The sequence below is a fragment of the Lithobates pipiens genome, unplaced genomic scaffold (assembly GCF_037356315.1).
Source record: "Lithobates pipiens isolate NorthernLeopardFrog02 unplaced genomic scaffold, aLitPip1_a1.2 Scaffold_25, whole genome shotgun sequence".
Taxonomy (NCBI): domain Eukaryota; kingdom Metazoa; phylum Chordata; class Amphibia; order Anura; family Ranidae; genus Lithobates; species Lithobates pipiens.
Window position 1 is genome coordinate 82,141,986 of NW_027507787.1, and position 22,631 is coordinate 82,164,616.

Consider the following 22,631-nt stretch of genomic DNA (forward strand, 5'->3'; position numbering starts at 1 on the left):
CAGGGTATTGCAGAGTATTGCAGGGTATTGCAGAGTAATGCAGAGTAATGCAGAGTATTGCAGTGTAATGCAGAGTATTGCAGAGTATTGCAGAGTAATGCAGAGTATTGCAGAGTGTTGCAGGGTATTGCAGAGTAATGCAGAGTAATGGCAGGGTATTGCAGAGTATTGGCAGGGAATTGAGGGGTTAATTTTCGGTGAGCAGTGATGTGGGCACTGCAGATGCAGCCCACATCGCTGCTGACACCGATCTCTTCCCCCTCCACTGTTCCGATCGGTACAGAGAGGGGGAGGGAATAACCGGCATCATAACATGACGCCGGTTTGTTTACAAGTGATCACTCCATCATTTGACGGAGCGATCACGTGGTAAACGGCCGCTATGAGCGGCCGTTTACCGTGATCCGTGATGCAGGACCCGGCGGTCACGGATGCTCTCGAGTGCGCGCCCCAGGGGGGCGCGCGAGAGCGGAATTCTGAAAACCACCGGAGTTAAGAAACCACCCTGTAGCCGTCATTCGGCTATAGGGTGGTTGTTAATTGGTAACTGCTTCCCGACCGCCTCACGCAGATATACTGTAGCAGAAGGGCACGTACAGGCAGATTAACGTGCCTGTATGTTGCCCTTTAAGAGGCGGCTTGCGTGCCGGGAGCTCTATGACCGTGATCGCGGGTCCTGCGGACTCGATGTCTGCGGGGATACCAGCGATCATCTCACGGTGAGGAAAAACGGGGAGATACTAATGTAAACAAGCATCTCCTCGTTCTGCCTAATGACACTGTCACTGATCAGCGCTCCCTGTAATCAGTGACATGTCACCCACAGTCCCTTCCCCACAGTTAGAGTCACTCCCTAGGACGTGCTTAATCCCTACAGCACCACCTAGTGGTTAACCCCTTCACTGCCAGTGACATGTTTACAGTAATCAATGCAATTTTTTAGTATTGATTGCTGTATTAATGCCAATGGTCCCAAAAATATATCAAAATTGTCTGATGTGTCCGCCATAATGTCACAGTCATGATAAAAATCGCTGATCGCCGCCATTACTAGTAAAAAAAAAAATCAATAAAAATTGCATTAAACTATCCCCTATTTTTTAGATGCTATAACTTGGGCACAAACCAATCAATAAACTCTTATTGTGATTTTAACGAAAATATGTAGAAGAATACTTATCAGCCTAAACTGAAAAAAAAAAATAATGTTATATTTTTTGGGGGATATTTAATAATGCATTTTTTTAAAAAATTTATGCTATTTTTGTGTTTATAGTGCAAAAAATATAAACAGCAGAGGTGATCAAATACCACCAAAAGAAAGCTCTATTTGTGGGAAAAAAGGACGTCAATTTTGTTTTTGGAGCCACGTTGCGCGACCGTGCAATTGTCAGTTAAAGCTACACAGCGCCGAATCGCAAAAAGTGCTCTGGTCAGTGGTCAGGAAGGGGGTAAATTCTTTCGGGGCTGAAGTGGTCAACAGTGTAATGTTGCAGTGAATCTTTTCCAGTGCACAGGACTAGTTAATGTCTTGGGAACTGTGGTGGGTTTTGTGAATGGGGGATAATTAAGCCATTAGCCAGTAATATGAAGCATGAAGGAGTTAATGTACTGACACTCTCCAGTAATTCAGCACAAGGCGTTAATGAACACTGCCATTGATCTCAAATGCATTAGTGGCCAGTAGCGGTTAATTAACCCCTTTGTGGTGCATTAGCGGCCAGTGTCAGTGTTAACCTTTTCCTGCTGCAATACAAAGGGGTAATTAACACTGCCACTGGCCACTACTGCATTAGTGATCAATAGGGATGAGCTTCGTGTTCGAATCAAACCCATGTTCGACTCCAACATTGGCTGTTCGCCCATTCAGCGAATTCCGAACATTGTGGGCCGTTCGCGACAAATTTGAGTGGCACTCACGGCCCATAATTCACTGCGCTTATGATTGGCCAAGCATGCACTATGACCCGCATGCTTGGCCAATCAAAGCACCGTCTGTACAGCGAGCTGTAATTGACCAAAGCCAGGGTGGCTTTGGCCAATTATGGCTCAGGGGGTTTAGTACATGCCCCACACTATATAAGGCCGCCTGCGCGGCGGCCTTGTGTAGTGTATTGCATCAGCGGAGAGAGAGATATAGGGAGAGTGTCTTTGAAATTCATTTGAAGCTGTTGCAATTACAGTCGGTGCACTGTGTCATCTGCACAGTGTGCACTTAAAGCTACCCCAATTGCTAGTGTTCTGCTGATCCTATACCACAGGCAGCTGCAGTAATTACAGTCCGTGTACTGTGTCATCTGCACAGTGTACAGCTAAAGCTACCCCAATTGCTGGTGTTCTGCTGATCCTATCAGCAAGCAGCTGTAGCAATTACAGTCGGTGTACTGTGTCATCTGCACAGTGTGCACTTAAAGCTACCCCAATTGCTGGTGTTCTGCTGGTCCTATACCAGAGGCAGCTGTAGCAATTATAGTTGGTGTATTGTGCCACCTGCACAGTGTACAGATAAAGCTATCCCAATTGCTGGTGTTCTGCTGATCCTATCTGCAGGCAGCTGCAGTAAATACAGTCAGTGTATTATGTCATCTGCACATTGTGCATCTAAAGCTACCCTTGTTCTTCAGATCCTATACGACAGGCAGGCAGCTGCAGTAATTACTGTCAGTGTACTGTGTCATCTGCACTAAAGCTACCACAATTGCTGGTGTTCTGCTGATTCTATCCGCAGGCAGCTGTAGCAATTACAGTCGGTGTACTGTGTCACCCGCACAGCGTGCACCTAAAGATACCCCAATTGCTGGTGTTCTGCTGATCCTATCCACAGGCAGCTGTAGCAATTAGAGTCGGTGTATTGTGCTATTGGCACAGTGTACGCTTAAAGCTACCCCAATTGCTGGTGTTCTGTTGATGCTATCCGCAGGCAGCTGTAGCAATTACAGTTGGTGTACTGTGTCATCTGCACAGTGTGCACTTAAAGCTACCACAATTGCTGGTGTTCTGCTGATCCTATACCACAGGCAGCTGTAGTAGTTACAGTTGGTGTATTGTGTCATCTGCACAGTGTACGCCTAAAGCTACTCCAATTGCTGGTGTTCTTCAGATCCTATACCACAGACAAGCAGCTGCAGTAATTACAGTCAGTGTATTGTGTCATCTGCACAGTGCAGGCCTAAAGCTACCCCAATTGCTGGTATTCTGCTGATCCTATACCGTAGGCAGCTGCAGTAATTACAGTTGGTGTATTGTGTCATCTGCACAGTGTACGCCTAAAGCTACCCAAATTGCTGGTGTTCTTCAGATCCCATACCACAGGCAGCTGTAGCAATTACAGTCGTGTACTGTGTCATCTGCACAGTGTGCACTTAAAGCTACCCAATTGCTGGTGTTCTGCTGATCATATACCGCAGGCAGCTGCAGTAATTGCAGTCGGTGTATTGTGTAATCTGCACAGTATGCACCTAAAGCTACCCCAATTGCTGGTGTTTTCATAGTAATAATACTACAGGCAGGCAGTTGATTCTGCAAGCTGCAGTATAATCAGTATATACGTCCCAGCTTTGTGCAGCTACATCTCCCTGCCGGCCATGTAGTATGTATGAAAGGCCAACAAGGAGAGTCAGACAGTCACGAGCCAATAAAAGGGGGCAAGCAGGCTCTGTGTCTAGAGGCAACAGTGGTTGGCGTGGACATGGTGCATTCTCATCAGCACATGGCCATGCGGCATGCTTGTCCTTATTTTCGGCAGCCAGGTACGTTGAGACACAACATGCCGAAGACCTGGTAGAGTGGATGACCAAGCTGTTCTCATCCTCCTCATCCTCTCTCACCCAGACTCAGGGTACTGGCAAAGCAGCTGTCAAAGTGGCCTCTTCCCTTGTCTCAGTGGCATCAGTCACTCCTTCCCTAGACCCACCATGTCCTCCTGAGGAGTCCCCCGAACAGTTTGAGCACAGTGTTGGGTCCATGCTCCATGAGGATGCCCAGCGTTTTGAAGGCTCTGATGATGATACCCAGCTAGAGGAAGGCAGTAATGTGAGCCTATAGAGAGGGGATGCCCCAGAAGGACAGCAATCTGGCAGTCATGTTCCACAAGCTGCAGCATACTGCCAGGTTTGCTCCAGTGAGGAGGAGGGAGGGGATGATGAGGTCCCTGACTCCACGTGGGTGCGTGATAAGAGAGAGGAGGAGGAGGCACATCTCCAACAAGGCAGGATGCCCTCCAGGGGACAGCTTAAGGGCAGCACACCGACTGCATCACACCGCAGAGCTCTGCATGTGCAGGGCGCTGTCTCTGCGCGTTATTCCAAAAATTCGTTGGTGTGGGCTTTTTTGAGTCGAGTGCATCAGATCGCACTGCTACTATTTGATACATATGTCTCAAGCGTATCTCGCGTGGCCAAAACATCAGCCGCTTGGGCACCACATGCTTGACCAGACATATGTCGACCTGCCATACAGTTTGTTGCCAAGCGTACCTAAAAGACCCACACCAAAGAACAAAGCGGACCTCTCTTTGCTCCTCATCAGCTGAGATCTCCAACCCCACTATACCTTCAATCCTCTCTGAAACCTGCACTGAGAGGAATGAAGGTGTAGAATTAGGTGTGTCACAGCCAAGTACTTGCGGGCAATCTGCTATCGGTACACCGACATCCGATTGTACCAGGCAAATTTCCCTGACCCAGCTGCTGCACCTGTCGAAAGAAGTTCACTCCCAGCCATCCACATGCCCAGCGGTTGAATGCTAGCTTGACTAAATTGCTAGCACATCAAATGCTGCCTTTTCAGTTGTTAGACTCTGCCCCCTTCAGTGAGTTTGTGCAATATGCGGTTCCTCAGTGGCAGGTTCCCAAACGCCACTTTCTCACAGAAGGCGGTTCCGGCTCTCTACTGGCATGTGTCAATGCCTCGCTGGACAGGGCGGTCAGCAGTAAGGTGCATATTACTGCTGACTCATGGTCCAGCAGGCATGGACAGGGACGTTACCTATCTTTCGCGGCGCATTGGGTGACTTTTCTTGCAACTGGGAAGGATGAGGACAAGGTGCAGTAGTGTTGGAGGTTGTTCCACCATCACGCCTCCAAAATGCTACTACTGGTGAATGTGACACACCTCTCTCCTCCACCCCCTCCTCTTCTTCCTCTATGGCCTCTTCCTGTGCTTTGTCCTTGGACCCAGCAGTGCTCCGTAGGCATTCAAGGGGATACGCAAGTACACAGGCAAAAAGATGCCATGCTGTGTTTGCGCTGGTGTGCTTGGGGGACAGGAGCCACACTGGGGCAGATATTCTGTCAGCTCTGCAGGGGCAGGCTGAGAGTTGGTTGACACCATGCCAGCTTAAGCCAAGAATGGTGGTTTGTGACAATGGCACCAACCTCCTCTCCGCCCTCCGACAGGGACAACTGACCCTTGTGCCCTGTGTGGCTCACATCCTTAACTTGGTGGTGCAGTGGTTCTTGGGCAGGTACCCGGGCTTACAGGATGTCCTGAGGCAGGCCAGGTAAGTCTGTGTGCATTTTCGCCAGTCATCTAATGCCAGTGCTCGGCTGGCTGAGCTCCAAAAGGAATTGAACCTGCCCAAGAACCACCTAATCTGTGACATGCCCACCAGGTGGAACTCAACGTTGGCCATGCTGCAGCGGCTGCACACGCAGCAGAGGGCCATCAATGAGTACCTGTGCGACTACGGCACCAGGACAGGGTCAGGAGAGCTTGTTTTTTTTTTCCACGCCAGTGGGCCATGATCACGGACGCATGCACTGTCCTGTCACCATTTGAGGAGGCCACGAGGATGGTGAGCAGTGAGAGTGCATGCATCAGTGACACTGTCCCTCTTGTCCACTTGTTGGAGCACACGCTGCGTGGAATAATGGACAGGACACTTGAGGCAGAACAGAGGCAGGAAGAGGAGGACTTCCTTGCCTCTCAAGGTCCCCTTTATCCAGACCGTGTTCCTGCTGGCCCGCCGATCACACAGGAAGAGGAGGAGGAGGAGGATTGTGTCAGCATGGAGGTGGAGCCTGGCACTCAGCATCAGCAGCAGCAGCAGCAGTATTTTAGGGATAATTTACAGTCCCAGGAAACTCGTGGACTTATACGTGACTGGGAGGAGGTGGCTGCGGATCATGTCGTACTTAGGGACCCAGAGGACTCCGTAAGGAATACCTCAGCTAACCTACGCTGCATGGCCTCCCTGATCCTGCAAAGCCTGCAGAAGGAATCTTGTATTCAGTGGATCAAGGAGAGGGATCATTACTGGCTGGCAACTCTCCTTGATCCACGGTACAAGGGTAAGGTTGCGGATCTTATCTTGCCATCGCAGAGGAAGCAGAGGATGAAACATCTCTGGAAGACCTTGCAGAAAGGTCTGTGCAACGCTTTCCCAGAGACAGGGAACTTACAAATTCCTGGTCCTGGACAACGTCCCTAAGTCACAGAAGGAGCAGTGGAGAAGGTGGGCATCTGACCGATGCGTTCAGACACTTTTTTAGTCCGCAGCCCCAAGGTATGATCAATTCCAGCAACCATCGCCAGCGTCTGATTTACATGGTGCAGGAATACCTAGGGGCAAGATCAGACTTTGACACCTTTCCCACTGAAAATCTTCTGGGTTACTGGGTCTTGAGGATGGATCACTGGCCAGAGCTTGCACAGTATGCAATCGAGCTACTGGCCTGTCCTGCATCCAGCGTTCTTTCGGAATGCACATTCAGTGCTGCTGGAGGCTTTGTAACCGATCACAGGGTGCGCCTGTCCACCGACTCGGTTGATCAACTGACCTTCATAAACATGAATCAGTCTTGGATCACCACCAGCTACCAAGCACCTGAAGCTGATGTAACCGAATATTTTTTTTTTAAATGTCAGATCCCTTCAAGACTACCTATGCTGATGCTGAATGACTATCCTGTTATGCTGAGTGACTATCCTCTTCCTCCTCAATGATCCTGCTGATAGCTTGGAAGAACATTTTTGTTTTTTTGGGTTCTTTGGCATGCAATTACAATTTTTGATGCAATGATTTGCAGCAGGGCTCATTCCTGCGCTCCAACTAGAGTATCTGTGAGGGGTTGCAGTGTCGTTGCACCAGCACCAGTACCTAAGGCACAATTTTTCTGCCCCTATTTAACAGGGACGTGTAATTACATTTTTTGATGCAATACTTTGCATCAGGGCTCATTCCTGCGCTCCAACTAGAGTATCTGTGAGGGGTTGCAGTGTCGTGGCACCAGAACTAGTGCCTAAGGCCCAGTTTTTCTGCCCCTGTTCAATGGGTAATTACAATTCTTGATATAATATTTCACAGCAGGGCCCGTTCCAGCACCCACCAAGAGTAACTGTGAGGACTTACAGTGTTATGGCACCACCACCAAAGGCCCAATTTTTCTACCACTGTTCAACAATGGCTTGTAATTACAATTCTTGATATAATAGTTCACAGCAGGGTGCTCCAGCACCCACCAAGAGTCACTTTGAGGGCTTCACAGTGTTGTGGCAACCCCAACACCTTAGGCCCAAATGTCTGCAGAGCATATAGTGCAGGCCCCTACTTTCAAACATCCAACTTACAAACGTCTCTTACTTGCAAACGGAAGGAGACAACAGGAAGTGAGGTGAAATCTACACCTAGGATGGGAAATTCTCTCCTGTAAGAGATGATATGGGAAAATACATGTTTCCTCTCCACTGATGCTTTATCCCAATCCTTGTTTTACTAAAAACCCCAAATTTTCCAAAAACATTGGTCATCGGGACAGAAAGTGAGGTGAAATCTTCTGAAGAGGTGTACAGACGGAAAAAAAAATGTTTTCCAAAAAGCTTAAAAATAGATTTTTTGACTGGAGCTACACTTTAAAAATGTACCAGTTCAAAATTACAAACAGATTCTACTTAACAACAAACCTACACAGTTCCTGTCTTGTTTGCACCGCCTGCATACTGCTGTTCTGAGTATATAGGGCCTGGGGGCACCACGCCTTTCCTTTTTTTAATTTGGGTACGGGGTTCCCCTTAATATCCGTACAAGACCCAAAGGGGCTGGTAATGGGCAGGGGGGCTACCCGTACCATTTTTCTCAATGATTTTCATCCATATTGCCGGGACCAGACATTACATTAAAACCGCAAGTGGTTTTAAATTACTTTTTTTCAGTTAGAAATGTCATTTTGTGCAGGAACTGTTCTAAACATGGGAAACACGTGCCACTTCACAGGCATACTATAGACACCCCCCAGGCACGATATTTAAAGGAATATTTCACTTTTTTTTCACTTTAAGCGTCATTAAAATCAGTGCTCCCGAAAAAATTTAAACCTTTTTTACAATAACATACATGTCCCCTGGGGCAGGAGCCGGGTCCCCAAACCCTTTTTAGGACAATAACTTGCATATTAGCCTTTAAAATTAGAACTTTTGATTTTGAACGTTTGAGTCCCATAGACTTTAATGGGGTTCTAAAGTTTGCACGAATTTGCGGTCCGTTCCCAGGTTCTGGTGCGAATCGAATCGGGGGTGTTCGGCTCATCCCTAGTGATCAATAGCAGTGTTCATTAACCCCTTAAGTTGAATTAGTGACCAATGTCAGGGCTAATTAGCTCCTTCATGCTGCATGAAATTGGCATATCACCGCTGACCATCTATGCTGGGGGCTAATACTGCAGAAACTCTATGCTGGGGGCTAATACTGCAAAAACTGACACCAACGCTGGGGATTATTATTGCAGAAACTGACACCAGGTCAAGCACATCCACTGGTAAACTAGCAGAGGCTTCAACAACAGTTCCCACATCTTGGTCACTGCAAAACCAGGTACACTCTCCCCCCTCAAAATGTGCTAAATGTGACAGTGGGGAAGGGGGAAGATTATCATGCTTCATGTGATAATGACTAAGCCCCTCCCCTTCATGACATTATCAAAAAGGTGCAGAGCATGGGTGACCTTAAAATGATGCCACCCCCTGAAAAAAGTTCTGCGGACGCTCATATGCCCCCCCAAACAAAAAAAACACCAGCCGCCATTGATATTCATCATTTAAGGATGCTAGTAAAAAACTGAGGCTTGCTTAAAGAGGAAGGGGTTATATCGGACTGTCCTAACAACTTTGTTTGCCTGTGTCCAATCACGTGAAGGTGGAAGCCTATAACCCACGAGCAGCCACAATTCTTGTGCCCTGTACTGTACAATTAAGGAACATACTGTATATTCCTTCTAAATGTTTCTGCTTTGCATTTAAATTTCAAAGATTTTTTTATTGTTTTCTCCGTCAAGAAACATACATTTTTGTTTTGATAATGGACTTCACACAACAGCAAAATGAATATGATGTAAGAAACCGAATTACCATAATAACACATAATAAAATCTAATCATAAATACCTTGAGACTGTTTTATTGAAGACAAGAGCCAGCTTACTTAGCTTAGTAATTAAGATGAAGCTGCATTCACTTTAAATACCGAATCATGTTCAAGAGAGATTAAAAAACAGGCTTTTTGATGGTACATAGTTGGCTGATTAAAGTGAAGACAGCTTCACCATATTCAGTTTGCTCAGTGAACGGTCTTTCTTTTTTTGCAAATCAATCCCATATTCTATTACAAGTAAATTAAGTGAATTAAAAAACAGTTTCAGCAACTTTAAAGTGCTATTGATAATTTTTTTTTTCAATTTGCCTGAATATATTGTATTTTTATTATCATAGGATATGTAACATTTTACTATTTCTAAATGTGGCCTTATATTACATAACATTTGAAATATGTGCCATACAATTGCGTGGCCATTTACTGCATAATGACCTTACTGATTTTGATTCGATTCATTAACATATTCTTCCTTTTAATGTATTATCTAGGAAACACCAAAGGATAATGTTCACCATGTCTTCCCTACAGTTGATGCTCCAGATCATGTCCACTATACAATTGGAGCTGTGATCCTGGCAGTAGGAATAACAGGAATGCTGGGTAACTTCCTTGTCATCTATGCTTTTTGCAGGTACTGACATGTGTTGCTCTAGAGCCTGCCAAGTGTTATTACATGTTACATATGTTAAATTGGTATTGAACTTTTGACGTAGACTAAACTTAATTTGGATTCTGTAGGGCATATTCCTTAAAGATAAATTCCAGGTATGGATATTTTTACATTGGTCCAGCTTGGACCAATGTAACTATGCATTTGTCATACACTGAGAAATCACCGTAGCAGGCACCACTACTATAGTGATCTCCACTAACTTCTGGCTCCTATGCCAATTGGCAGCTATGTCGCTTGCTGAATACAGGAGACTGCCCAATCATCATGGGCTCCTTTCAAAGAACACTTCACTTTCTAAACCTGAACTAATGTAACTATATAAAAATATCCATTTCCGATATTCATCTTTAAAGCTGAATTCCAGGCAAACAGGTTCATTTTTCAGCTCATGTCTTTGCACCTGATAGGCCTGATAGGTGTGCAGCAGAGCTCAGACTGGGGTTTGGAAAACAGCCACATTTTATATACTTATGCTGGTTGCATTTAATATACATATGAAGATTTTTTTTTTCTTTATCGCAGAACTTCATTCATTGATGTTTTTTTATATGTGCCCAGAGTTCAACTTGAATTACTAATATAAAATAGAAAACTTTTTAATTTAATATGTAAAATATGATCTTTGCTTAGATGTGTGTAATTGTATTATATATAAGCTAATTTTGTTGTATGCTTTGTATTTGAATCTTTGGAAAAGCAGGAAAAATGTCAAACTTTAATTATATTATTTCTTGCTGGATTTGCTGGATATCATCCATTTTCTATATTTAATGTCATCTGACTTTAACTTAAAGCTAATCGGATTAAGAAAATCTGATTGAAATAGCACTCTGAAATCTGCTTACAAAATTGACTATATGGGCCAGGTAACCTGCATTCTTCTTGGTTTACTATATAATCTGCAATTTATGTAATGTAAATGGCTTTACACAGTAGCACTGAACTTCAGAAAACTAGAACAGGGCCAAGCAAAACACGTGGGAAATAATGGTAACTTTGCACAATGCACTTGGTATCTCAGTCTCTTATAAAGTGCTAAATAGTAAAGTAAAAAAGTTGTGATCTACAGTTTGCAGGAATACAATATAGCTCTCTAAAGTAAACAGTTTATGGCACTCCAGTGGTAATCCCAAAAGCACATACAGAGTCTCTTATAATGCACTATCCAAATCATTAGGAGAAGTGGCCTTCCTCACTTGCTAAGCTTAAAATGCTACTAAAACCAGGACCCTGCATTCACTATCGCTGATCTTCCAAAGTACATAGCACAGCAAAATACAATAGTTTTAGTAAATATAAACTGCCAAATACCTTTTCTCATCAGAAGTATATAGCAGTCTTGTGACTTCTATCAGTGTCTGGTTAAAAGAGGAGATTTCTTTCTCCCCTGATTGTCCTATGAGGCTGCTGAACTCCTGACCCTCTGTCTAGACAGTGCTGATTGGCCTTGTGCTGATCATATGCACTCTCTCAAGAAAAAAAAAAAACACTCTAGCAATACATACAAAACTGAGCATGTGCAGCTTGCCCCCTAGGCTCTGTTCTATCAGGAGATGGTTTGGGGACGGTGAAAGAAGGGGAGGAACAGAGAAGACAGGATCAAACAGCCTTTTTACACAATACAGACGATTAACCCCTTAGATTCCACAGTGAGTATAGCAAGCATGCTTTACTGCATATATAGACTGATTTTACCGTTGTTGGTTTAGTAACACTTTAAGACCCCTTTCACACCACACCGCCCTTTGCGTCGGCGGTAAAACACCGCTATTTTTAGCGGCGTTTTACTGCCGGATTTGCGGCGGATTTGCGGTGCATTTCAGCCGCTAGCGGGGCACTTTTACCCCCACTAGCGGCCGCGAAAGGGTTAAAACCGCCGGCAATACGCCGCAATAGCTGCGTTTTGCCGGCGGCATTACAGCGATGCCCCATTGATTTCAATGGGGAGCAGCGGTGGAGGAGCGGTAAACACACTGCTCCTTCACCACTCCAAAGAAGCTACTGGCAGGACTTTTTTCTGACGTCCTGCCAGCGCACCACTGTAGTGTGAAAGCCCTCGGGGGTTTCATCGTACACACAATGATGCAGCTTCTTTAGGGTGGATTGCAGGCGCTATTTCTAACGCTATAGCAGCTGCAAAACGCCCTGGTGTGAAAGGGGTGTAAGTGTAGTTATGAGTCTTCTGTCACCTTATTAGTACTAAGCAGTTTTGCCATTCTTTGTGGCACATCTATGCTTCACAGTCTTTTTCTACCTTGATTGTTGATGCCTCCTACTGGGGACTCCAGCTGATCCCTAAATTTTACGATGGCTTAAACAATACACCAGAGCTTCCAACTGGTAAATGTTACAGCCGGTCCCCTCATGTGTTATCTGCAGAGCCACATCATTTCTCTTTCCTGTCCAGGTTTATATCTTTTCTGTACCGAACCAGTACAATCAATGCAGCTGATACCTACCAAGGTTAGATGTTTGCACTGGTTAGATGGTTAGAAGATGGCAGTGTGTAACCCCCAAATATCTGTCCTTGACTGCTCAAGTTTTGGAAATAAAAAAAACATAAATACTGGTGATTCTTAACCACTTCAGCCCCGGATAATTTTTCCCCCTTCCATACCAGAGCACTTTTTGCGATTCGGCACTGCGTCACTTTAACTGACAATTGCGCGTTCAAGCGACATTGCACCCAAACAAAATTGACATCCTTTTTTTCCCCAAAAAAAGAGCTTTATTTTGGTGGTATTTGATCACCTCTGTGGTTTTTATTTTTTGCGCTATAAACAAAAAAAGAGCGACAATTTTGAAAAAAAAACACAATATTTTTTACTTTTTGCTATAATAAATATCAATTTAAAAAAAAAAAACAAGTTTTTTCCTCAGTTTAGGCCGATACGTATTCTTCTACATATTTTTGGTAAAAAAAAATCACAATTAGCGATTATTGATTGGTTTGCGCAAAAGTTATAGCATCTACAAAATAGGGGATAGATTTATGGCTTTTTTTTAATTTTATTTTTTTACTAGTAATGCCGGTGATCTGCGATTTTTTTCATGCGACATTATGGCGGACACATCGGCCACTTTTGACACTATTCACATTTACACAGCGATCGTGCTGTAAAATTGCACTGATTACTGTGTAAATGTGACTGGCAGGGAAGGGGTTAACACCAGGGGGCGCTGCAGGGGTTTAATACGTTCCCTATGGGAGTGATTCTAACTGTGGGGGGAGGGGATTCACAAGGGGAGGAGACCGATTGGAGTTTCTCTGTACTGAGAACACCTCTCCACTGACAGGATGTGGATCTGTGTGTTTACATACACAGATCCATGGTCCTGCTGTGTTCCCAGGCAATCGCGGGTGCCCAGCGGACACCGCGGCCACCGAGTCCCGAGCGATGCAGCGGGTGCGCGCACACGCCCCCTAGGCGGCCGGGAATCAGAGGACGTCATATGACTCACACCCAGGATGGGAGATCCCATCTGTGGGCGTCATATGACTATAGGCCGGGGCTGAAGTGGTTAAGCAAAGTGACATCAGTGCATAGTGGCTAGTGAGATCCTTTTACGGCATTATAAATGCAGTCAGAATCTAATTTTAATTGGTAGTAATATACCCAATGCATTTTGGGGGTTAGGACAGGACTATAGAAAAGAAAACAACACACATACAATTTAATGTTTGGAGACAATGTTTGAACTTAGGGGCGGGGGAGTAAACAATATGGTCATGTTATGTGAAACTGTAGAAAAGACTAGCAGAATATAAACCTTAGTAAATAAAAATAGACTAAAGTTGTAAAAAGTTGTTTTTGGTAGTTCCTGGAAAATAATAAAATTAATGAATAGAAATTGTAATAATAATATTGGTGACTCTGTGTAAGGTGCTCCTACACTCACCACACCTTGTGTGCCTTCCATGTTACCGCAAAAGCTGATCACCAGGCTCCATGCCAGGAGCCCCTATAGAAACAATTGTTTACTAAGATGGATTCCTTTATGATTCAGAAGTCTCTCCAAAAATATGTCCATGACATGTACTGCATGTGTAAAGGAGACCTACCACCCCTTTACCCATACATATCTTCCTACTTTAAATTATAGCTAAAGACAAATGAATCAGACACTAATAATTAAAAAAATTGAACTTCCAGGCTGTCAAATATAACATCTTAAATGCTATATATTAGGTGTCTTCTAACATCTTCTCGTCAAAATGTTCAATTCACAAACATAAATTTAGCACGCGTGGAATTATTTTCTTCCACTGCGATGTTGATAATTAATTATTAACCACTTGCTTACTGGGCACTTAAACCCCCCTCAGTCCCAGACCAATTTTCAGCTTTCAGCGCTGATGCACTTTGAATGACAATTGCGCGGCCATACAACACTGTACCCAAATGAAATTTTTATCATTTTTTTTTCACAAATAGAGCTTTCTTTTGGTGGTAATTAATTACAGCTGGGAGTTTTATTTTTTGCTAAACAAACAAAAAAGATGCAAAAAAAAAAAAAAAAAAAAAAATCATGTTTAATAGTTTGTTATAACATTTTGCAAACAGGTAATTTTTCTCCTTCATTGAAATGCGCTGATGAGGTGGCACTGGTGGGCACTGATAGGCACTGATAGGCACAGTTAAGACGACACTAATAGGCACAGATAAGGTGGCACCGATAGGCACAGATAAGGCAGTACTGATGGGCACAGATAAGGCAGCACTGATGGGCAAAGATGGGCACAGATAAGATGGCACTGATAGGTAGCACTGATGGGTGGCACGGATGGGTGGCACTAAGGGGCACTGATAGGTACCACTGATAGATGGGACTGATGGGCACTGATAGGTGGCACTGATAGGTGGCTCTGATAGGTGGCACTGCTGGGCACTGATGGGCGGCACTGATGGGCACTGGTAGATGACACTGATGGGCACGGATATGTGGCACTGAGGTGCAGAAATGTTGTTGAGGCAGATTGTGGGCACTGATAGGTGGCACTGTGGGTACTGATGTATGGCATTGTGGGCACTGATGTATGGCACTGTGGGCACTGATGTATGGCACTGACTGATATATGGCACTATGGGCACTGATGGGTGGCACTGCTGGGTGGCACTTTTTTTAATATCTGGGTGGTACTGGCAGGGGGCAGGTGGGCACTGATAAGCTGGCCGTGATCGGGACTGATGTCCCGATCACGGCCGCCGGTAATCGGCTTTTTTTAGCCGATTAAGGCTCTGTTTTGTCAAATGATCAGCTGTCATTGGCTGAAAGCTGATCACGTGGTAAGGGGTCGAGATCGACCCCTTGCTCAGGTCTGTGATCAGGCGAGTCTCATAGACTCGCCGATCACAGAGTGCAGGGCACGCGCCCCTCAGGGGGCACGCAGGCCGCTTGTGCACGGGACAACATCAATAGACGTAGTCCTGGCAAAGCAGGTCCGCGCTGTAGCCATCATTCGGCTATTGCGCGGATCTGTAGTTGTTAAACTGATAAGGTTACCAGTAATTTGTCACAATAGAGGGAGGCACAATAAATGTAAACTAGTGTGACATGTACTTGAACATAGACCCTGATTATTTCATAACCTTCTTGTACTTTAAACCTTCATCAAATGTCAAGCTAGAGGTTGTTGTGAAGATCTGAAGAAGCAACTGATGCATTATCTAATCAGAATGTGTAATCCCCATATTTAGTAGTCAGACCTAATCTCATCAAGTGTAGAAAATGCCCCTGATCCCCAAGCTCAGCATCACCCAAATCCAGAAAATCAGTGAAGGAGGTCGCTTTTAATTTCCTGCAAATTATAGAAGAGAGCATGCAGCAGGGCAGTAGCTGAACCTAGACTGGATAATTAAATGCTGCTGAGCAGTGCAAGCTAATATAGGATAAATTAAATTTCTCTTCTGTCATTTGGCAGCTGTTTTTCACTGGTCATCACAGCTTTGCATTAATGAAGCCTCAATCTTTTTTTATATAGGAGTAGGAGTCTTCGATCTCCAGCCAACATGTTCATTATCAATCTAGCTATCAGTGACTTCTTAATGTCCATAACTCAGGCACCAGTGTTTTTTACAACAAGCCTACATAAGAGGTGGATCTTTGGAGAGAAAGGTAAATAAAACATTTTTAGTAACACTGAGCATGGTCATTAAACAAGTACAGTGCCTTGAAAAAAGTATTCATACCCCTTACAATTTTCTACATTTTCTCATGTTACAACCAAAAACGTAAATTTATTTTATTGGGCTTTTATATGATAGACCAAAACAAAGTGGCACATAATTGTGAAGTGGAAGGAAAATGATAAATGCTTTTTAAGTTTTTTTTTACAAATAAATATGTTAAGTGTGGCGTGCATTTGTATTCAGACCCCTGAATCAATACTTTGTAGAACCACCTTTAGCTCCAATTACAGCTGCAAGTCTTTTGGGGTATGTCTCTAACAGCTTTGCACATCTAGAGAGTGAAATTGTTGCCCATCCTTCCTTGCAAGATAGCTCAAGCTCTGTTAGATTTTCAAGTCTTGCCACAGATTCTCAATTGGATTTAGGTCTGGACTTTGACTGGGCCATTCAAACACATAACTAGGCTTTGATCTATACCATTCCATTGTAGCTCTGGGGGTATGTTTAGGATCATTGTCCTGCTGGAAGGTGAACTTCTGCCTTAGTTTCAAGTCTTTTGCAGACTCTATGGCCGCGTACACACGAGCGGACTGTATGGCGTACTTAGTCCGTCATACAATCCGACGGACAGTCCGTCATACTTTCGACTGAACGGACTTGACCACACACGGATGCACAAACAGTCCGTCGAAAGCTTGCGCGATGACGTGTACAGCACGTACGACGGGACTAGAAATAGGAAGTCCAATACACAGCAAAGCACCCTTCCGCCGTGTAAATCCTTTCTGGGCATGCGCCATTCTTAATCCGTCGAACTAGCCTACTGACGAGCGGATTGTCCGCTGAAACCAAAGTACAACGGACAGAATTTAGAAAAATCCGAAATACTTAGTACGCCAGACTGCATGCTGAAAAAGTCAGCTGAAGCCCACACACGAGCGGACTGTCCGCTGAAATGTGTTTAGACGGACTAAGTACGCCATACAGTCCGCCCGTGTGTACGCGGCATAACAGGTTTTTCTTCTAAGATTGCCCTGTAGTCGTCTCCATCAATCTTCCCATCAACTCTGACCAGCTTTCCTGCCCCTGCTGAAGAAAAGTATCCCCACAACATGATGCTGCCACCGTGTTTCACAGCGGGGATGGTGTGTTCAGGGTGATTTGTAGTGTTAGTTTTCCGCCCACATGGCATTTTTCTTTTAGGCCAAAAAGTAAAATTTTGGCCCCATCTGACCAGAGCACCTTCTTCCACATGTTTGTTGTGTCCCCCACATGGCTTCTTGCAAACTGCAAATGGAACTTCTTATGGCTTTCTTTCAACAATGGCTTTCTTCTTGCCACTCTTCCATAAAGGCCAGATTTGTGGATTGTATGACTAATATTTGCCCTGTGCAAAGATGTGCTGTGCTGCGCATCTCTGCAGCTCCTCCAGCGTTCCCATGGGCCTGGCTGCTTCTCTGATTAATGCTCTCGTTGTCTGGCCTGTCAGTTTAGGTGAATGGCCATGTCTTGGTAGGTTTGCAATTGTGTTATACTCTTTCCATTTTCTGGTGATGGATTGAGCAGTGCTCTGTGATTCAAAGCTTGGGATATTTTTTAACCCAAATCTGCTTTAAAGTTCTCTACAACTGTATACCTGACCTGTCTGGTGTGTTCCTTAGCCTTTTTGATGCTGTTTGTTCACTAAGGTTCTCTAACAAGCCTCTGAGGGCTTCACAGAACAACTGTATGTGTACTGAGAATAAATTACACACAGGTAGACTCTGTTTACTAATTAGGTGACTTCTGAAGGCAATTGGTTCCACTTGATTTTAGTTAGGGGTATCAGAGTTAAGGGGGCTGAATACAAATGCACGCCACACTTTTCACATGTTTTTTTTTTTTAATTTTGAAAACCATTTATCATTTTCCTTTCACTTCACAATTATGTGCCACTTTGTGTTAGTCTATAAAATAAAATCCCACTAAAAAACATTTAGGTTTTTGGTTGTAACATGATAAAATGTTGAACATTTCAAGGGGTATGAATACTTTTTCAAGGCACTGTAGGTCACTCTCATCACAGTATTGAACTTTCACTGTATTTCTTTTAGATGTAGTTTTAGTAACCTTTTCAATCACACTCTGATCATAACCTAAATTAAAGGGTTTGTTATAATTTTTGTATCAATGCCATAATGATTACGTTGATTATTTGTAATAGAGCAAGTCCAATAATTATTACAAATTATTTTTCAAAAAAAAAGATAATGGTTAAACCTGCTGAAATGGACACAAAATTGTAGATTAGAATCAAATTCTATATACTATAGTTATGGGCTCATAGTCTATATTATATAGTGTATGGAGATAATCAGAACAGGATAACAGTGATAACTCTCCAGTGTCCAGCTTTCTCCTCCAACCAACACACCAGGTTCAACACCACACTTAATATTATCCTCCTTCAACCCTGTTACCACTGAGGAATTTGCCAAACTCCATTCTGAGGCCCACCTCACCACCTGTCCTCTGGACCATGTCCCCTCCTAACCACTATGGCTGCCTGCCTGCTGTATCTTACAGTCTCTAACCCACATTTTCAATCTCTCCATCTCCACTGGCACCTTTCCCTCCCTGCTTAAACATGCACTGGTTACACCATTCGTAAAAAAAACCTCAATGGACCCCAATTGTTTGAGCAACTTAAGGCACATCTCCCTGCTCCCGTTTGACTAGTTGAGTTGCTACCTTCCACCCACAACATTACACTGAAACTGCCCTAATAGAACTCATCCTACTAACCTACTAACTGCTAAAAACAACAGCCATTGCTCCTTACTCATGCTTAGATCTTTCCGCTGCCTTTGACATTGTCGACCACCCGCTCCTATGTAATAAACTCTGCTCCCTTGGCCTCCGCGACTACCCTTTCCTGGATCTCCTCCTATCTCAGGGCACCTTCAGTGTCACATACAACTCTATCTCCTCTTATTTCTGTTGGAGTACCCCAAGGCTTTATCCTTGGACCCTTCTTATTCTTTCTCCACACCTCTTTCCTGAGCCAGTTGATAAACTCCCATGGCTTCCAATACCACCTCTATGTCGACAACACCCAGGTCTATCTCTCTACTCCCCAGCTCTCCCCCTCAATCTCCTCACATATCACAAATTTATATCAGTATGGATGTCACACCATTTCCTCAAACTCAATCTGCCTAAAACTGAACTTGTAATATTTCCTCCTCCCAATTCCCCCCTCACAACTTTACCATTGAGACCAACAGCACAATTATTGGTCTCTCCACACATGCCAGGGTGCTAGGTGTAATCCTAGACTCTGACCTCTCCTTTGGACTGAACATCCAATCACTGGCTAAATCTTGCTGCTTAACCTCCACAACATTTACAGACTTTGCCCCATTCCTAACTAACAGTACCACAAAACAACGTATGCACTCCTTGGTTATTTCCCACCTCAACTACTGAAACTACCTCCTCACTGGTCTACCTTTACACAGACTATTCCTCTCCTTGTCTATCCCATTGCTGCTGCTAGACTTATACACCTTACTAACCAAACCCTGACTTCTGCCCCCTGTTTCAATTCCTTCACTGTTTTCCACTTACTAAATGTATAAAATTGAAAATACAAACTACATCACCAACCTCATCTCGAGATATGACCCAAATCATCCACTTTCCTCTCCCCATAACATCTTATTCTCTAGCTTCCTTGTTACCTCCTCCCATGCTCTCCTGCCGGACTTCTCTAGAACCTTTCCCATCCTATGGAATCTCTACCCAGTATGTCCAGCTAGCTCCTACCCTGTACACATTCAGGTGATCCTCGAAAAACTCATTTATTCAGGGAAATCTACCACACCTCCACCTAAAAACTGTACTTGGGCCACCTCCATCAGATCATCCCCCACAGCTCTTATCTTTTTTATTACCTCCCCCTCCCTTTAGATTATAAACTCCATTAACAGAGCCCTCCTATTTCTTCTGTATTGAAATGTATTGTAATTGTACTTTCTCCCTTTATATTGTACAGCGCTGCGCAAACTATTGACACTATAAATCATGTATAATAATATTAATCATAGTTTTCAAATCTATAACAAATGTTCACGCACGAGCCTCATTTGCATGAAGCAGGCTGTACTCCTGACAGACCAATACTCCTGTGCTCCCAAACTTGCCCACACCACATTATTTTCCAGACCTTGTACATACACCACAATTTATCATTTAAAATAAAGGTGCTCAACATTTTTTATAGTGTTTTCTGAGATCCCTAACTTATGGTTTTCCATGGTTCTGTAAAAACAAAACTGATTCAATAGAACACTATCAACCCAATTCATTTAGTGATAATCTATTGTCCTCAAAAATTTACTGTGAGAGCACCTTTCAGGATTCAATCTACAAATCACCAACACCAACATGTGTATAAAACAGGCAAGTCAGCATAAGAGGCCAGACACATATTGAAAGGACTAACAAACCTAAAAAAATGTTCTTTAAGTCTTGTACACATGATGAGAATAGCAGACAAAAGATTGTCCTTTTTCTTGTTTTCGCATTCTAGTCTTATACCAAAAATGAAGAGGTTACTAAAGTTATGAAAATTCTCGTATCACAGAATACAACTTCGGAAGTGACGTAATGTGTTGTATTTTATTGTAATGCATTTTTTGTTTGCAAGCATGCGTGGTCTGTTCTTCCGATTTTCTTTTTTTCAGATGAATACTGTATCGATTAAATTGTTTGTTCTGGTATCGTATGAAAACATTTTTTGTGTCTGTCCCTTCAGATAATTTCAGATGAACTGTCATGATTGGCTCTCAACAGCTGTGCTCCAACGGTCAGCTTATCGTACTTTTGTTTCGAAATCTGTATTTTTTGTCCGATTTTCTGATCGTGTGTACTAGGCATGAGGCAACAGTAATCAAGAATAATCGCCTGATGCCCTGGTCCTGCTGTGTTGATATAGTGCCGTCAATGTGCCATCAATGTGTATACAAACAATCTGTATAAAATATGTCAATTGTGAGGTTTGAAGTGTGATATTACCTTAATTTTTAAATTAGACCTGGAATGTGGATTTTCTGCTGGAAGAAGGGTTTCTTCGGCCTTAGAGCTTTCAGCTGTTCTTACAGAATCTTAGTATTAGAGGAAACCTGTACTGAGGGACACATGTAGGCTACAAATACTGACCTAGTTCTAATGCCACGTATACACGATCGGACTATCCGGTGAACTTAGACTGGCGGACAACCCGCCGGACTTTGCAGTGGAGGTCTACCGGACTTTCCGAACGAGCGGACCTGCCCACACACGACCGGACGTTTCTGGTGGACTAGGTCTGGCGGACAATCCGCCCATCTGTCTGCTAGTCCGCCGGACTTTTGAAATGAACGAACTTGTCCACACACGGAGAAAAGTCAGTTCCCTTTGAACATGGCTCCAGGTAGACAGAACTAGCGAAGGAAGTGAATGTCGCCGCCTCCATCGGTGAGATTGACACCTCGCTAGCCCTGTCACCGGGAATGGATTTAAAGGGGAAGCCCTACGCCGAAAAAACGGCGTGGGCGTCTCCCCAAAGTCCATAGCAGACCCTTATCCGAGCACGCAGCCCGGCAGGTCAGGAAAGGGGGTGGGGACGAGCGGGCGCCCCCCCTCCTGAGCTGTACCAGGCCGTGTGCCCTCAACATAGGGGGTGCTTTGGGGAAGGGGTGCCAAAGAACCGAAGAGCAGGACAAGACCCCCAAGAGCGGGACAAGACCCACGAAGAGCGGGACAAGACCCCCGATGTTGGAAGAAGACACCCGGATGGCGGCGACAAAGGAAAAAGCCGGGCTCCTCCGCTAGTAAAAGAGCTAGCAGAAGATAGCGGAGGAGTCCGGCGAGAAGACCCCGAAGAAGAAAGAAGAGAAGACCCCTGCAGCTGTCTAATAAAGTATTTTAAAAACCTGTGTTGTTTTTTTATGTACACTTTTTTCCTCCAGGTGAATGGGTAGGGGTACAATGTACCCCATACTCATTCACATAGGGTAGGGGGCCGGAATCTAGGGGCCCCCTTATTAAAGGGGGCTCCCGGATTCTGATAAGCCCCCGTCCGCAGACCCTGGCAACCAATGGCCAGGGTTGTTGGGAAGAGGCCCTTGTCCTCATTAACATGGGGACAAGGCCCATGTTGAGGGCACACGGCCTGGTAGGCTCGGGGGGGGGGGGCGCTCGCTCTTCCCCCACACCGTTTTTTTGGCTTAGGGCTTCCCCTTTAAATCCACACCAGGTGACAGGGCTAGCGAGGTGTCAATTTCGCCGATGGAGGCAGCGACATTCACTTCCTTCATTAGTGTTGTCTACCTGGAGCCACGTTCAAAATGAACAGACTTTTCTGGGTGTGTGGGCAAGTCCGTTCATTTCAAAAGTCTGGTGAACTAGCACACAGACGGGCGAATTGTGCAGTCCGG

At 44.4% G+C, this 22,631-nt stretch overlaps 1 protein-coding gene across 2 annotated transcripts in view; it reads left to right on the plus strand.

Annotated features, from left to right (window-relative positions):
• Window positions 1–22,631, plus strand: part of OPN4 (opsin 4) — a 174,803-nt gene that overhangs the window by 87,476 nt on the left and 64,696 nt on the right. For both annotated transcript variants that reach the window (XM_077454605.1, XM_077454604.1), the window contains exons 2-3: window positions 9,855–9,997; window positions 16,023–16,156. In XM_077454605.1, the coding sequence (XP_077310731.1) occupies window positions 9,855–9,997; window positions 16,023–16,156 (277 nt within the window). The remainder of the gene's footprint in view (window positions 1–9,854; window positions 9,998–16,022; window positions 16,157–22,631) is intronic.